General features: G+C 41.0%; 1 protein-coding gene across 3 annotated transcripts in view; it reads left to right on the forward strand.

Annotated features, from left to right (window-relative positions):
- The window catches only part of usp22 (ubiquitin specific peptidase 22), a 119923-nt gene that overhangs the window by 44859 nt on the left and 57351 nt on the right, over positions 1-17713 (forward strand). For all 3 annotated transcript variants that reach the window (XM_048552687.2, XM_048552688.2, XM_048552689.2), the window contains exon 2: positions 16593-16725. In XM_048552687.2, coding sequence (XP_048408644.1) covers positions 16593-16725 — 133 coding nt within the window. The remainder of the gene's footprint in view (positions 1-16592; positions 16726-17713) is intronic.

Consider the following 17713-nt stretch of genomic DNA (forward strand, 5'->3'; position numbering starts at 1 on the left):
AGTTTCTTCAACTGTGTACATGCAAATAAACTATTGCTCTTCAAACCATGTTTCTCTTTGAAACAACATGACGACATTATTTTGTGTTAAAATATCCCTCACCTTGAAACTCCTCTTTTTTTTTGAGCTTTTCAGTTTTGGTTTGTTCCATGCTTCTTGCCTGGTTTTGTATAGCATGTTTAGCCAATACGAATTTACTTGTGGCTCAGGTAAATGTCACAAATTAGTCTATTTTTGACGTTCTGCTTTAAATGTAACCCTGAGCTGCTCAACCCCTTTTCTGCTAGTTCTGTTAATAGACCACAGGGGCACCAACATTTGTAACTGGATCCTTTCCCTTCACATTAAGTTCTGTCAAGTCACAGCAGATGTTTTTAACCCTGGCATCTTACTAGCAGAAAAGATAAATGCTCTGAGATATTGTTTTTCCAAAGACCTTGTCAACATCTTTAACACCAGCAAGTGCCACATAAATGAGTCATTGTAGCATATTCGCAAACGCATCCAAGTAAATTTGATTTTAATTCTGTTAAACTGATTTTCTCTTGGAGCAAAGATTCAGTTGGCCTGACCTGGACAGTATGCATGGAATTTGGGGTTTTTTGACAGTGGTGCTTTTCGAAGTATCCGATTTTAGATATTTATCGATGTCAAGTGCTGAAGTGTGTAAAATGTGAACACCACCTGATTTTATTTTTGAACTCCAATTGAAGCCATCAGAAGGACATGATGTATAGAAATTTTAATGTGTAATTATGCTGTAAGGTTATCAATGTGGTTAATGTTGGGAGAATGTGAGCAGAATTGACTGAACCAGCAATAACCAAGCTTGATATTCACAGGTGTACAAAGGGATTACAGATACGTTGCACTCCCCACTGGCAAATGTTCCAAAGAATTTTGCAAGTTATTAATATTCATCTGGGCAGTATGTCTGCATGATTTTTGTGGTGGTTGTTCAGTATGGACTTTTAACGAACATTGTGATAAGAAATATGAAATGTGTACACGGAGACTTGTCAAAATTGAAAGATTATTTGGGCTTGATTGAGTATATATTGGCCCATAATTTAAGTACATGAATACACTACATTGTTTGCTTCTGAAGGCTATGCTTTTATTTGTAAGAGGAAAATAACTTGGATGTATGGCGAGAGCACATCCACAATGTATTAGTAATGCTGAGAAGCCAAGACAAAATATTGTTGAAACAGTGAAGACTTGTGGAACTTAATAGCCATGTTCATAATATTGACTTTAATAGGGGAAAAATAATTTAACCTCTGTTTGGAACTTAGTTGTTGGAATTTGAGACCATCATTAATTATTGAGGCAGAGACTAAGGAGCTGTGAATTGCTCAAAGGCTGGGCAGGCATGACCTGGCATGCTTTCTGTAAATCCTGAAATGTGCCTACAATAGCAATATCTATGTAATAAAGGTCAAATGATCAGTCACTTTACAGTTTACACTTTGATTGGACATAGTGTGCAAAGGCCTCTAATTACGTGGCTGAGATTTGAACTGTCAACTAGAGGAATAGAAGATTTAGAACGGGAGCAAATCTTGAGGTAGTATGGTTCAAGACTGGACAGTAGTGGGTAGGGTGAAGTGTTTTTTTTTCTAATTCACTTGGTTTTGGATGTTGCTTGTTGGGCCATTGTTTATTGCCTGAGAGTGGTGGTGAACTGCCTCCTTGAGTCACCGCAGCCCATGTTCTACTTTGACCCACGTTGTTAGGGAGGGAATTTTCGGTGTTTGACCCAGTGATGGTGAAGACACGTCAATATATTTATAAGTAGGGATGGTGTGGCTTGAAGCAGGACTTGCAGATGCTGGTGTTCCCATGTATGTGCAGTCCTTGTCCTTGTGGATAGAAGTGGGTCATGGGTTTGGAAGGTTCTGTCTAAGGAGTTTTGAATTTCTGCAGTACGTCTTGTTGAAGGTACATGCTGCTACTGAGGATTGGCCACAGAGGAAGCGAATGTTTGTGGATGTCAGTCCAAGTTTTATTGTGAATGATGTCAAGCTTCTTGAGTTGTTGGAGCTGCACCCAGCCAAACAAGTAGGATATATTCCAACACATGCCTGTCTGGAGATGGCTGGTCCACCATCTACAAGTCAGTTGTTTAATTACCCAGCGTGGCTCACAGCTGGATGTGGTAAGACGGCAGAGATGAGATTTGATGTGTTGGTTATGACATTGCTAGGTTCCGTCTATCGCTTGTTGTTCAGCAAGCAGTAGTCCTGTTTTGATAGCTTCAGGTTGTGATGCCTTAGTTTGAGGTATGCCTCATGTGCCTGGCATGTTCCCTTGCTGCACTCCTTTAAACCAAAGTTGATCCCCTTGCTTGATAGTAATGGTTGAGGATATGCCAGGCCATGAAGATGCAGGTTGCGCTAGAGTATAATTCTTCTACTGTTGATGGTCCACAATACTTCATGGATGCCCAGTCTCAAGTTGAGATCTGTTCACGGCCTCTCCCATTCAGCACAGTCATTGAGCTGCACAACACGATGGAGGGTATTTTCAGTGTGAAAGTGGGACTTTCATCTCTACAAGGACTCTTAGGCATCTGTCCATGATGGTATTGTTCAGTGCTGGCAGATGTGGTAGTGATGAGATCAAGTGTGTGATATGGTCGACTGATTTCCTTTTAGGGGAAGAAAGTGGCTACTCTCTCCTGATCTGGCCTAGGTGTGATCCAGATGTACGGCTGTGGTTGACTCTTAGCTGCCGTCTAGGCAATTAGGTGGACAAGAAATGCTGGCCTAGCCAGTGTTGCTGTTAGCCTGTGAATGAATAAAAATTACTCTTCCCTCCGTCTGTGCAGACCCAGTTTAGTGGCTTGATCAGTGGTGCTGGTTGTGAACTCCTAAAATCTCCCGACCAGAGTACATAGTTCCCTTTTAATCCTAATTTCCTCCAGGTGTTGCTCGACACTTTGAGGAGCACAGTCAACTGCAAACTGAAGGCAGTGTCTGGGCAAGGGAATCTCCTGGTTGCCGTGTTCAACTGGAATTGATGACTCCAGATGCCATGAAATTTCAATCTTACAATGCTTGCCGGGCAACTCCATCCCTCTTGTATATCACTGCTGGGCCTTTTGGGATGTATGCTGGGAGAGTGAGGTGAGACATTGAGTATGCGTGTCAGATTGTTCCTTAGTTTTCTGAGATGCTTCTCCCAATTTTTGGCACTGGCCACCAGATCTTAGGAAGAAGTACAATTCTCTGGCTGTTGTCTGTCTATCTTGATGCCTAGGTTGATTGCAGGTGGTCTGTCTGGTCTTTTTTTTTTGTGTGGAGCCTTCGTAGTCATTTGATGTAACTGAACAACTTGCTAGGCCATTTTCAGAGGATGTTTGTCAACCACATTGCTCAGAGCCTGGAGTCACGTGGCCAGACCAAGTAAGGATATATGGGTTTTTTCTGATAACCAATAGTGGTCATTATTAGACTTCTGATTCCAGATATTTATTCAATTTGACCCAGGTTTTCAGAATATTACCTGAGTGTCTGGATTATTGTCTAACAAAAATAAAACCACTTGGCCGTTGCCAAATCTGCTATTTACCATTTTAATTTCAAAAGAGTGCTACAGACTTTTTCAGGATGAATAATCGAGGGCCACAGTGCTGGAGAACACCTTAAAGGAATGCTTGGGCAATTTTTGGTTGATTTCCCAGGGCTTGAAGGTTGCTTTTCGTTTTTGTGTTATCTATGAATGAATGTAGTGTTAGGCATTAATGAGGATAAGGAACGTGGTTACTCCTTTCTGGATGTCATGTTCTTCAAAAGAAACCTGGCTATATAGAATGTTTAAAAACAAAGGTGCTAAATAATGGATTAAGCTTCTGCGATAGAGGGTGACCACTCTTCATGTGTCAAAAATATTTTCTGTCCTATGGTTGGCAACATAGTGAAGTTCAGTACTGTGAGAAACTTGGAGATAAGACCAAGTAGTTCCAACTTTTCCTAGGAATAGTGGGTGAAAGACACTTGAGCAAGTTATGTCTGGGATGTCACTGAGGAAATATTGACTTAGAGGAAATATGAGGTGTTTAAAGATCCTAACGGTGATAAGCATAGTGCTAATATTGTTGGATGTAATTATAGACTTAATACGTGAACGCATTCCACGAAAGGAATTGTAAAATGTGAGGGTAACAAGTCGACGGAACATACTGCGGAAGGGCACAGTTTGTGTTGCTCAATTCTAGAAAATTAGGTACTTGGCCTAAGAAGTAAGAGAAGTGGTTTCTTCCAGTTGCGTACATTCCTAAACTAAAATAATTGCCATGGATTTAGGTTAATGTGATTCTGTTTGTGTGAATTCCCTAGTTGAACGCAACTTTTATTTTTTTGTCTGTTTTTGTTTTCCAGTTGAAACCTGGCATGGATCCATTTTTCATTCAAAAATCCTAAACACCTGTTTTGAGCTGTCCTAACTCTGAATTACTGTGGTGCCTCTGTCGTCAAGTACCTGGAGCATGTCATAGCTGGCAAGGCACTAAAGCAGTCTTCCAGTTTGAGAAAATACCATAGGAATCATTTTATGCACTTGAATTTTGTGTTCCTGATTTGTAGCCAAATCAGTGTTTTCTTTGGCCACTGTTTTGAATCACAGAAATTCATGGAGGAGATGTTTGACCATATGACCGTTCAGCTGACAAGTAGCAATTTTCTAATCTCACTTTCCAGCTCTTAATCCATAGCCTTCTTTTATGTCTAGTGCATGTTCATATTTTTTTGACATAGTATGAGGGCTTTTAGCTTTTACTTCCACTGCCCTTTTTTAATTTAGCAAGGAATTAAATATTCCTACCAGCTGCTGGCAAAAATATTTTGCTTGTTATCTCTTAAATTCTCTATTTATCTTGCTGTTAGGTTACTTGCCCTTCTACCAGGAGGAATAAGGTCTTCCCTACAGTTTTTCTTTCCCTACCTCAGTATTATACACCAATAGGGTCTCCTCTCAGTCTTGTCTTTGTTTAAATGAAATGGCTCTTGCATGCCCAGTCTTTGCTCATAAACTGAAGTTGTTCAATTGAAATAGGTGTTGTTTTATTTCAGTTGAAAGAATATGATGACAACTTAGTATCTCAGTGGAGTGAAACTTCAAAGTACCTCACTGCAGAGGGATCTACGTGTTTTTCTGCATGACTTGCATAAAAGTAGCATGGCACAATAGATACTAAGGAAGCCAAGTGGAATTTTGGCACTTATTGCTGAAGGAATAGAGTATAAAATTAGGAAGTGTTGCTGCAACTGTGCAAGCCATTGGTGAGACCCCACCTGGAATATTTTGTGCAGTTTTTTTAGTCTGGTTACTTGAGGGACAGGCATTGGAGGCAGTGCAAAGAAGATTCGGTAAACTTGATTTTTGACAGTGGTTGAACAATTTAGACTTGAGTACAGACCTAGAGAAATGATGATATCTAACTGAAGTGTAGAACAAGTTAAAGGGGATTGACAAGGATGTGGAGTGAATGTGTCCTACTGGGGGACAGTCTCTAGAATGAGAGGTCAGTTTTAACATAGAATCCCTGCAGTGTGGAAACCAGGCCCTTGGGCCCAACAAGTCCACAATGAACCTTGGAGCATCCCACCCAGACCCCTTTCCCTACTGCGCTGCCGCCGTGCCCCCCCCCCCCCCCCCCCCCCCAACCTAATGTACACAACCCTGAACGCTACAGGCAATTTAGCATGGCCAATCCGTGTACCCTGCACATCTTTGGACTGTGGGATGAAACCCACGAAACACTGGGAGAACGTGCAAACTCCACACAAAGTCGCCTGAGGATGGAATCGAAGCTGGGTCCCTGGCACTGAGAGGCAGCAGTGCTAACCACTGAGCCGCCAGGGATTGGGATGGCAGATGGAATAAAATCTGAAAAATTGCTCCTCTCAAAAAAGATTGTGAATCTGTGGAACTCCCTACCCAAGAGTCCTGTGGGACATAGAGTAAATTTTGAGTAGAGATTTTTAATTAACAGCAATTTGAAGGGTTAAGGAGAGTAGGCAGGCAGTGGAGTTGAGGTGGAGGTAAACTCAGTTATGATTGTATTTAATGGCAGAGCAGGCTCGAGGGGCTGAATTGCCCATTTCTGCTGCTAGTTACGTTCTTGTGTTTTCCCAGTGGTCTGGCTTCACTTTTTAGTAACTGGAGAAGATCTGGAAACTGATTAGAGTTCCTGTATCATTCCTTGCCCAGAATGTGGACACTATTGGCAAGCTTGTGTTGATCTTGATTGGAGTGATCCAAGCATGTGCAAATGACGTAGCAAGTCAACCATATTACTACAGATCTGGAGTCAATGCAGGCCAGATCGGTCAAGATGTCCTTTTTTTTTCCTCCCCTCCCCTCCCTAAAAGATATTAATGAACCCCAGATGGGTTTTTAATGACAATTGATGGTAGTCATCATGGTGACCATTGCTGAGACTAACTTGAATATTCAAGTTTTAATTCCGATTGCTGTAGTGGTTTACGAATGAGTCTGCAAGGCTTCAGTTTTGGCCTCCTGAGGTATCTTCTGTGGTACCACTTCACCCCCTGCCTTTTGTGGTAGGGATGCTTTTTCATCATTTCTGGGGTCTCGTTCATTTTCGAAGCCATTAAACTTCTTATTTTTTCACTAACATCTGAATCATTCTTCTGCCTCTTCATGCTGGTTCCCTGTTTGCATACTCTGATTTATTTAAAATGTTTTCATTTCCTTTTTTTTTAAACTTCTTCCAAGAGCGTTTTTTTAAATCTTGCACTTATCAGGATAATTTGCTAGAATTTCCAAGATAAAGGAAAATGAATAAGTGGACACTCGGTTGGTTGGCATGGAGAATGCACTAGTTAATGACTTGACAGTTAATGTCCAAACTATTTGTATTTTAACTTAAACTGGTTGACTTTAGGCAAGGCAATATCTTTACAAATGAACTAGCAAATGACTGGCAACTATTTTGTTGCATTGATACAGGCTTCATTTTGTCATGGGAGTGAGTATTGTGTAGAAGTATATTTTAGTACAGGTGTAATGCCAGTTTAATCACCTGTATACATAAGACTGGAGAACTGTCAGGCAGAAAATCCTCTTGGTGGCTATCAACGGCAAGGCAGTGACCCTACCTAAACAGGCCTCACTTGTGAAATTCAAGTGTCCAATGTCAGCTCTGATTGGCAAGTACAGTTTAAATAAACTGAATTTTTGGAGTTACACTGGCATCAATTAAGGATCATCACTTGGGCTGGCAGTGAGGGACTAGAGTATAGCAAGCTACCTCCGTTAATATACACAGCTGTTCTTTGCAGACGAGACCTGTATACGCTTGCAGTACTTTTTTTCAAAATAACAAAATAGGTGACAGCTGCTCTGATTCATTTATTTGAGACATTGTCCCTGAGAGAGCCAAATCTGGTAGTTAACTGTCAGTTCCTATTAACGGGTGATTTCTCCATGGCCGTGCCTGTGCCAATCAAACAACTGGCCAAACAATCAGCACTTACTACTTATACTGTACAGATGATTACTTGATAGTTCTTGTGAATTGTCCTGATGAGAACAAAAAAGTTTTTGACAATGTCTTTGTCCTTTTCAGAAATGTTGACTCTGTAATACCAACTGACTATCTCTTTTTGGTCTGTTTTAGTTTCGCCTTTAGTCTTGTATACTGCTGTTTTCTGCCGTCCTGGGCCCATTGCATTTGTGAAAAGCCTTTTGCCTTTATTGGCACCTGATTTGGTTGATTTTTGTTTTATTACTGTCTCATATACTTTATGGACAGTGAAAAGTCTTTTTTTTGTTTTGCGTGCTGTGCAGGGAGATCATAACATAGAAAGTGCATAGGGTGATTGGACAAGGCGAGAAATACCAAATTACAGCTGCAAAGAAAACACACAAAGCAAAATCAGCATCAGGTTTGACAGTGATAATGGGAACTGCAGATGCTGTACAATCCAAGATAACCAAGCGTGGAGCTGGATGAACACAGCAGGCCAAGTCAGCTTTTGTGCTCTTGAGATGCTGCTTGGCCTGCTGTGTTCATCCAGCTCCACACTTTATCAGGTTTGACAGTTTTGTTTACAAGCAGTACTCTCAACTTTTCACTTGGTCGTGTGTACCAAACAATCATTCAGACATCTAATAACTGTAGCATGACCTTTTATTTTGAGGGGCTTTAACATCCTGTAGCTGTAGGTCTGGGAGTTTAGGGAAACAATACTTGCTGCAATTCCTCGAATGCATCTTGCTGAAAGAATGCATCTTTCTTAGAAGCATTTTCCAGTTTATAGCTCAATTCCAGCTCAGACTTGAGCTCTGGCCACTTTATATTTAATTCCCATTTCTCCTCTGAAAAGCCTGCAACCAGGACTGTTGACTACTATTTATTTCCTTTTTGTTAATCCATGTCTCTAATAGCTGTAAATATCTTAGTTTCACATGTCTATCTCTGCTGTCCACCTGTCTTGCATACAATAAATACATTGAAGTCTAAGGAATAAGCACATAAGATGAAAAGTAGAACAGGTCATTTGACCCTGTAAACCTTGTCTGACTCTCCAAATTGTGGTTGATCTGATTTGTGGCCATAGCACTACTTTCTTGCCTGCTGCTCTTCTCATAATCCTGATCTTCTTTGTAAATCAAAAATTTGTCTAACTCCGCTTTGAGCCGTGGAGGATAGGTCGTTGAATAATCATTGAGGAGGAAAATTTCTGAAGACTCAAGACCCTCTGATCAGAAATTCCTTCTAATCTGCGTTAAATTGAAGATTTTAGTTTGAAACGCTTCCATTTCTAGATTTCTCCCCATAATGGGGAACAGTGTCTCCTTTTCAATCCTTTTTTTTGAGGCTCCTCAAATCATGTGCTTAAAGATGATTTCCTCTTGCTCTTGTTAATTCGAATCAACATAGGCCAATCTTACCTTTTTGTACTCTGACAAATCCCTTATCAGAGAAATCAGTTCCATGAGCATTCTGAAGGCTTTCCACTGCAAGTATGTAATCTTAGCGTGACCAAGCTCCTTGCTTATTTTCTAGTTGATTTAATGTTTCCTTTACTTCCATCTATCTCAATTACATTTTGCTCTTTATTTTCAATTCCGCCCCCCCCCCCCCCCCCCCCCTTCAAATGTATTTTCATTCTGATGTGAATTTGAGCCCATGCCAATAGAGCTGGCAAAAGCCTTTTGTGGTGATATTGGTCCTAGCCCTCAAATCCAACTTAACTGGCACGTATAGTCTGGCACTCGCTCAAAGTTGCCATAGTGCCTCCAGAATCTCTCCGTCCTTCTGGCACTATTTCTCCAACTACGTTTTGACCAGCTGTATCTTCCTGTGTCTATGTTCACTAGTCAGTAGAAATAGCACTTGTTACCTTTTAAGGTCTTAGTTTTTAAAATTTCTCACCTAGCTCCCTATACCTTGCCTTCAGGACCTCTATTTATTTTTCTGTCTGTCTTGATGTAGATCCCAACTTGTGGCTGATCTCCTCTTGCTCAACTCTGTGTCATTGTTGGCCCTGGCACCAGGGAGCAACCCAGATCCTGATATCATGGCTGCAACCACAAACATCTGTCTGTTCAGATGGCTATTGATCTGAGCCACCCATGTTGTTATGGACTTGCACTGCTTGTACTTGCCAGAAGGTGCACTTATGGGACCTCTGTCTAGCTTGCCTCCTTTCCAGTAGTCACCCATTTCCTCACTCATTTTTAAACTAATAGCTAAACCTTGGCTGAAAACTAATTGAATGGAATGGATGTCTGTATTGCTGACCTCATAAATTACTTAAGGGTTTAAACAATGCACTCAAGGGGAGTAGAAGCAGAATAATCTTTCACAACAATTCCACATTAAGAATGATTTTGAAGTCTACAAATATATCTCCACTCTCTGAATAAAGGACATTAAACTATGCAGCATAGGAGCATGTCAGTGCTGACCATGATGCTGTTCTCATCGGCCTGTACATAGTCTGTCTCCCTCCATTCCCTGACTGTTCATGTGCCTAAATCCCTCTTAAATGTTGCTGTCATGTCTGCTTCTACCATCTTCCCTGGCTGTGTAACAACAGGCACATAACACCGTGTGTGGAAAATGTGCCTCCAACATCTCCTTTTTAAATTTTTGCCCTGCCCACCTTTTAAACCTATAGCCCCTAATGCTTGAGATTTCCAACTTGAGAATAAGACTTCAACCATCTGGCTTAATCATGACTGTCCATGATTTTCTACTTCTCTCAGGTCGCCCCTCAGACTCCAACACTCTCTAGCAAAAACAATCTAAGTTTGTCCAGCCTCTCCCAGTAGCTAATACACTCCTATGCAGGTAACATCTGAGTAAATCTCCCTTTTTTTTTTCCTCCAACTTCCATATGTGTCCTATAGTGTGGTGATGAGTACCCTGAATGTGGAGGAAGTGTATTGAGATGGATAGGAAACTAGTTGGCAGAGAGGAAACAGTAGGAATTAGTGGATCCTCCTCAAATTGGCAGGCAGTAACTAGTGGGGTGCCACAGAGATTGGTGCTGTGACCCCAGCTATTCCTAATATATATTAATGATTTGGATGAGGGAACAAAATGTAACATCTCCAAGTTTGTGGATGATATCAAGTTGGATTGAAAGGTGAACTGTGACAAGGATGCAGAGATGTTTCAGCAGGATCCTGACTAGTTGACTAAATGGGCAAATCAATGGCCGATGCAGTGAGTTTGGATAAATGTGAAGTCTTTCACCTTTTTAAAAACAAGGAGGCATTCGGGTAGTAATCTGGCTGTAATTTGGGAGAAGGGAGTGTGCAGCAGGACCTGGGCATTCATGTGCACCAGTTGCTAAAGATAAGCATGCAGGTGCAGCAGGCAGGAAAGAAGGTAAATGGTATGTTGGCCTCCTTTGTGAGAAGTTTTGAATACTGAAGCAGGGATGCGTTGCAATTGTACATGGGCTTGGTGAGACCACATCTAGTATACTGGTGAGCAATTTTGGTATCCTTTTCTGAGGAAGGATGCTCTTGCGTTCAAGGGAGTGCAGTGAAGGTTTACCAGGCTGATTCTGGGTATGGTGGATCTGATGTATGAGGAGAGTTTGACTAGGTTGGGATTGTTTTTGCTAGAGTCCAGACAAATTGAGGGTCAGGGGTGGTGGGGGGCGGGGGCGGTGCTGTATCTCAAAGACGAATAAAACTAAATTATAACTGGACTGGGCAGGGAGGATGTTCCGAATGGTGGGTGTGTCCAGAAACGTGAGTCACTGCATGATGATTCTGGGTGAGCCATTTAGGACAGTGATGAGAAGATGTTTCTTCACCCAAAGAGTGATGAGTCTTTGGAATTAATTACCACAGGAAGCAGTTGATGCCAGAACATGGAATGTATTCAAGAGGAGGCCAGATACAGCATTTGGGGTGAATGGGATCAAAGATTATGGGGAGAATGCAAGATTAGGCTATTGAGTTGGACGATCAGCCATGATCGTGAAGAATGACAGAGCAGGCTTGAATGGCTTCCCCTTCCTACTGTCTTCTGTTTCTATGTTTCTAAATAAAGTTCTTTAAACAGTGACAACAGCTAGCCAGCTTTTATATACAGTGCCCCATGATGAAGGTAAGCCTTCCTGTCCTGTCCCTTTTTTTGTTACCTTATCCTCATGTGCAACTTTCGGGGGGCTACGGATTTGCACCCACAAAATTCTTCAGTATGTCAATGCTCTAGTGTCCTGCCACTTAGTGTTTACCTTCCTAATACGTTACTTCTCACTTGTCCAAGTTAAACCCATTTGCCACTTCTCTGTCCAGTTTTTCAACAGGTCTGTATCCTGTATCATTTGACAGAAGGATTTGGGGCCATGAGCAGGCAGGTGGGATGAGTTCAGTTTGGGATTATGTTTGGCATGGATTGGTTCAACCCAAGGGTCTGTTTCTGTGCTCTGACACAATATCTTCCTCCCTGTCTAAAGCTCCATCGATTTTCATGCCGTGGGTTTGGGTTTGGTGGGGTTGTTGGGGTTGTGTTTTTTTAATATAGGAACACAGACTTCCAGTCAGAAAAACACGCCTCCACAACCATCCTCTATCTTCTATGACCAACCCAATTTTGTATCAAACTTACCAACTCTCAGTGGATCCCATGTGGCTTATATTTCTGGACCAGCCTACCATGGTTGACCTTTTTCAAATGCTTTAGTAAAATCCATGTCAATAATAAAAATGAATTTGATCCATAAAATAACAAGTGTGCAATACCAGAATTAAAATCAATACTGGAAATGCAAAGGAACTTTTTGGACACCCCCCCCCCCCCCCCCCCCCACAAAAAAAGACGTGTTGCAAACGTCCATTGTTTCCTGTCCAAATATCAATCTAACTCTTGTGGAATTTTTCACCTAGTGTCCAGCACCATTGCACCCCTGTATAAGTTATTTCGTGTTAATTTTCACTAAACTGGTCATGAGGGACTTGAGGCTGTTTTTCATTAGAGAGAAGGTTGAGAGGTGACTTAATTGAAACATATAAAATATTCTAAACATAGAAACACTCACTCACACACACTCACATGAACACTTACTCACACTCTCTCTCGCGCGGGCGCTCGCTCTCGGGCGCTCGCTCTCGGGCGCTCGCTCTCGGGCGCTCGCTCTCGGGCGCTCGCTCTCGGGCGCTCGCTCTCGGGCGCTCGCTCTCGGGCGCTCGCTCTCGGGCGCTCGCTCTCGGGCGCTCGCTCTCGGGCGCTCGCTCTCGGGCGCTCGCTCTCGCTCACACCCACACACAGCCTCTCACACTTAGACAGACAAACACATTCCCAGGGTGGATAGGGAGAGCCTTTTTTCCTAGGATGGTGATGGCGAGCACGAGGGGACATAGCTTTAAATTGAGGGGTGAAAGATATAGGATAGATGTCCGCGGTAGTTTCTTTACTCGGAGTAGTAAGGGAATGGAACACTTTTTGCCTGCAATGGTAGTAGATTTGCCAACTTTAAGTACATTTAAGTTGTCATTGGACAAGCATATGGACATGCGTCGAATAGTGCAGGTTAGATGGGCTTCAGATCTGTATGACAGGTCGGCACAGCATCGAGGGCCGAAGGGCCTGTACTGTGCTGTAATGTTCTATGATCGTCTGAGCTGGAATTTGCCCTTGTATAAGGTTTGTTGTGCAGCCTGACTTCTTGATCCTATAGTTTGCTGTAATACATAGTTTGAATGCTGCTAGATAGTAATTCAGAGGCCAAGGCTAATTCTCTGGGGAAGTGGGTTTTAAATTCTATCATGGCTGGTAAGATTCAAATTCAGACTTTAAGTATGGAACTGAAATTTTTAGTCATTTGGGTAATGTTGATTGTCATCAATTTTGTTATAAAACCCATCTGGTTTGCTATGTGTTTTAAGGAGGGAAATCTGCCTTCTTAGCCAGCCTGTCTTATGTGTGATTATAGACCCTCAGCAATGTGGTTGACTCTGGAATGGTATGGAAAGCCACTTGTTTCAAGAGCAGTTCAGGATTGGCAGCAAATGTTGGCCATGGCCATATCCCAAGTATCTGACAATTGCTCATCTCTCGTGTTCCTTATACTTCCTTGTTTTATTTTCACCTTCTTTAAGTATCACCTGTTCCCTGTAGCCTCAGTTAAAATTGTATCTAAGTGTGAGATCATGCTCTGTTTACTTTACTCATACTCATAGAGGATTCATAGAATCTCTACAGTGTGGAAACAGGCCCTTTGGCCCAACAAGTTCACACTGGCCCTCAGACCTTCCCATTGAGACCCATCCCTGAATACTACAGGCAATTTAGCATGGCAAATCCACCTAGCCTGCCTATCTTTGGACTGTGGGAGAAAAATAAAGCTCAGGGTATCTCTTTGTGTTTTTGTTTTTTGTTGTGGTTTTTTGGTGTTCTTGTTTTCACCATCCTTGTTTTCTGGTCTTTTTGGCCATTCTCAATGTTGTCTTTTCTGTAAAAAGCATTTACAAGAATCTTTCCTTTTCAGAGCACCACTAAGTAAGCTTTTGAGAACAACTGTTGCATTGCCTGAAATGTTTCTTTTCTGTACTATTGTGGTACAGGAGTTCTAAACATAACAATTGATGTGTTGCATTGGTTCCTCCCAAATTTTACTCCAGTCTAATTTGACCCCTGTGAAAGCAGCTTTTCTTTTAGATTGTAAAATGAGGCTGGATGAACACAGCAGGCCCAGCGGCATCTCAGGAGCACAAAAGCTGACGTTTCGGGCCTAGACCCTTCATCAGAGAGCTTTCTCTGATGACGGGTCTAGGCCCGAAAGGACAGCTTTTGTGCTCCTGAGATGCCGCTGGGCCTGCTGTGTTCATCCAGCTCCACACTTTTTGTTATTTTGGATTCTCCCAGCATCTGCAGTTCCCATTATCTCTGCAGTTATGAGCTGTGTGATGAAACTAAATAAAAATAATCAAATTTACTGATTCCCAAATGAAGAAATTATAAACAAGATTTCCCTTCTGTAACTATACAAGATTGATTTCTGTTACAAAGTAAACATATCAATAGGCAGGTGATACTTGAACTACCATTTACCTTTTATGCAGCAGAACTGATTTAATGTGTTCCCCAGCTACGCAGTTGTGCAATATGCATTTCTTTATGCATGCAGAGAGGTCAGACATCCTAAAATACAAGTATGATCATCATCAAAGCATTCATTTTTTTCCTGTGATCATAGTCCTGACTAGTGTAGATCTACCAGAATTTTTAAAACCAATTTTTAAACCAATAACACTTCTGTCAGCACCCGGCTCTTTACTGTCTGAGCGCTAATTACACCATGGTCTCAGTTTTAGACCTTTTCTAAGATGCATATGCAGGGTCTCTGAGCTCCTGCACCTGTGTTGCTGTCCCCTAAAACCAGCCTTACTAGTATCACTCGTCTGTGCCTAGCTGTGCAGTTTTTTTCTTTTATCTTCCTTGTGATATCGCTTCCAGATTGTGTTGGTGGGCCTCATGCTGATTTTTTTTTGTAAACCAAGAATGTGACAGTTTAGACATTGTTGCAACTTTTTCCAAGTTTTCTTGAAGGCAGTTACAGATGCAGCCATTCATTTAAAAAAACATGATGAATCTTCCTTATTGAACTGCTTCTGGGTCAAAGGGCTTCGAAGAAAGTATTTAAATGTATTGACTTGTTTCACTTTGCTCCATTAGCTAGGTTCCAATCTCCCAGTGTTGTCCCATTTTCTTAAAAGGCCCTTTTTAAATCTGCATATATTTTAGTTACTTAATAGTCAGGATTTCAATAATTTTGCTCCAAATATCGTGGATTTTTTCTTTTTTAACTCGAATGGATTTTTGTGTGGCTAGGCTTCCCCTCTATTTTACTGTCAATTTAAAACATTCCTCTTGCGTTTTATACAATCAGCCACTGAATTGTTTCACACAATCATTATCAAACACAACTATTAGAACAGATGACTGAAATCTTGCTCAAATAATTCAGCTTGAAGGAATGTCTTTGAACCTCATTTGCCTCTCTCTTTGCAATGAGGGAGTTCAAGAACTTTCGGTCTTTGGTAACTGAAACCTTTGTAGTAAATAGTGTGAGATTTAAATCTGGCCTTTCCGAAAGGCTAGAATTTGAGACCTGCAGGCAGATTTCAAGATTCTAGGTTGAAAGGAAACTTTGGAAAAGAAAATGAAAGGCAGGCATATGGGGAGAACTGGAAATGTTATAAAATAGAGGGGTTACTACACCAGAAGGCAATGTAGGTCAGAAAGTGCAGAGTTGATGGGTGAAAGGCATTTTGGTGCAAGCTAGGATGTGGGCAGAGAGGAGCATTTCTTATTACGGCTGCCCTTTTTTCTGCATCCTGATGTAGCTACACACCCGAACAACACAAACTTATTGGAATTTGGTTCTCCTTTTGATAGCTAATTTATCACTTTGCTCAAATGGCAAGAAAAGTGCCACTTCTTCACACCTATGACTGCTTTCTTTTTCCCTGTAAGCTTTTCATTTTGTTTTGTCCTATTTACCCTGTCTCTGTCTGAGGATGTTTATTCCTGCTTGGGTGTTCCAGAATTTTATGTTCCTCCCTCCATTTTGCACCATCTCCTGAAGCCTCACATTGAAATCTCATCTAGTTCATAACTGGCACTGGATGTAATTCTGAAAATAATTTCCCTGAGGCCAGTTTCCTTTTTAATGTGCCACTTTACCATATACCCTCTAACTTCTTCCAATGCTTTTTTTACGCCATTGTTCAAGTGGGAACCAAAACTTCTGGCTCATGTCTTTGTTCAGGTGGGAAAACCTGGAAAATTTAGCTTTTTTTTTTCAGTCTGAATCTGTATACTTGTGTGAAATTCAGTCCTGTATTTGTTGCTTTGAATACAGCTGTTAATAGCAGTTTTATGGAGTTTTCCATCCTATTTGCTGAACAGCTTATTTTGCAAGAAAACCTTCTGGTTGTCATTACACTTTTGAGTTTTGAAATTTCAGTCAGTAAACATGTAACATGTAAATCAATGATTTTGGAGGTTGCTTGTCTAAACTAGTCTGGTTCTGTTTTTTAGTTATTCTGACACTGTTTGCCTCTTAATGTGTGTTTCTCTCTTTTTTCAGGCAAAATCCTGCATTTGCCACATGTGTGGCGCTCACCTCAACCGACTGCATTCCTGCCTCTATTGTGTCTTTTTTGGTTGTTTTACCAAGAAACACATTCACGAGCACGCAAAGTCCAAGCGCCACAACTTAGGTGAGATTGTGCCAAGTGCATTTGCTTGCTTTTTGTTTGTAGGGAGCTTTATTAGAAGTGGTAATTTTAATGCAGTTACTGTTATGAACTGTTAGCTCTAATTAGATCATTTCCTAATTGAAACAAATAATCTTTCCTCCTTTTATATGTAACAATTTATTTTCTTAACACAACTTGACTTTTTTTGTTTAACAAGTCATGTTCTAGTTCCTTTTCTGAACAACTAACTTTGAAAACAGATAACAACAATGCTAAGGTGAAATCATTGTTTGGAGTCTGTCTCTGGGGTATATCTTTTTAAAAAGTGGTATGTCTGAAAGAATGAGAGGTGACTGTAGACAAGAGTTCAAGTTTGCAATTTGACCATACACTGTCCTTGCTTCTACTGACTCATTCAAAAGTTGTGTTGTCAGAAATGGGTCAGTATAGGAAATTCACAGCAATGGATAAAAGACTGGGTTGAATATTAGAATTGCATCTTGCTATTCAGAATTTTATTTCAGCTGTCTGTATGAATAGCCAAACCATCATTAGTGAATTGAGATACATGACCCTTTTTAAAGCAACCACTAAATTAAGTATTGCACGTTCTATAATTGGTAGTTTCTTCCTTGCTTGTCCTTAGGTCTCTTGTTATTGCCATCTGAACCGTTTACTTTCATAACATATTCTTTCAAATATTTGTGCTGTTTGACTTTTTTTGTTGTTGATTTATGTTGTCTTAATAGCCAGTTGTAGTGGAGTATTTCTCTTCCGAGTGATCCTTGAGTAAGAATAATTCTGAACTCCATTCTTCACATCCTGACTCTGGCCTCTCATCTGTTGGTGAGAAGCATTTCTGCTTTTTGTCTGTTTCATAAATATACTGTTTCATTCCCTGGAATTCCAGTTAAATTTCTTTCAATGCTCTTTCTGCACTGCTTATCTGACTGCATGTGCCTTTTGTGATTGCTTGAGAAACCTGTCTGATACGTTACTTGCTTGCTGA

The sequence above is a fragment of the Stegostoma tigrinum genome, chromosome 23 (assembly GCF_030684315.1).
Source record: "Stegostoma tigrinum isolate sSteTig4 chromosome 23, sSteTig4.hap1, whole genome shotgun sequence".
In the NCBI taxonomy this organism is placed as follows: Eukaryota; Metazoa; Chordata; class Chondrichthyes; order Orectolobiformes; family Stegostomatidae; genus Stegostoma; species Stegostoma tigrinum.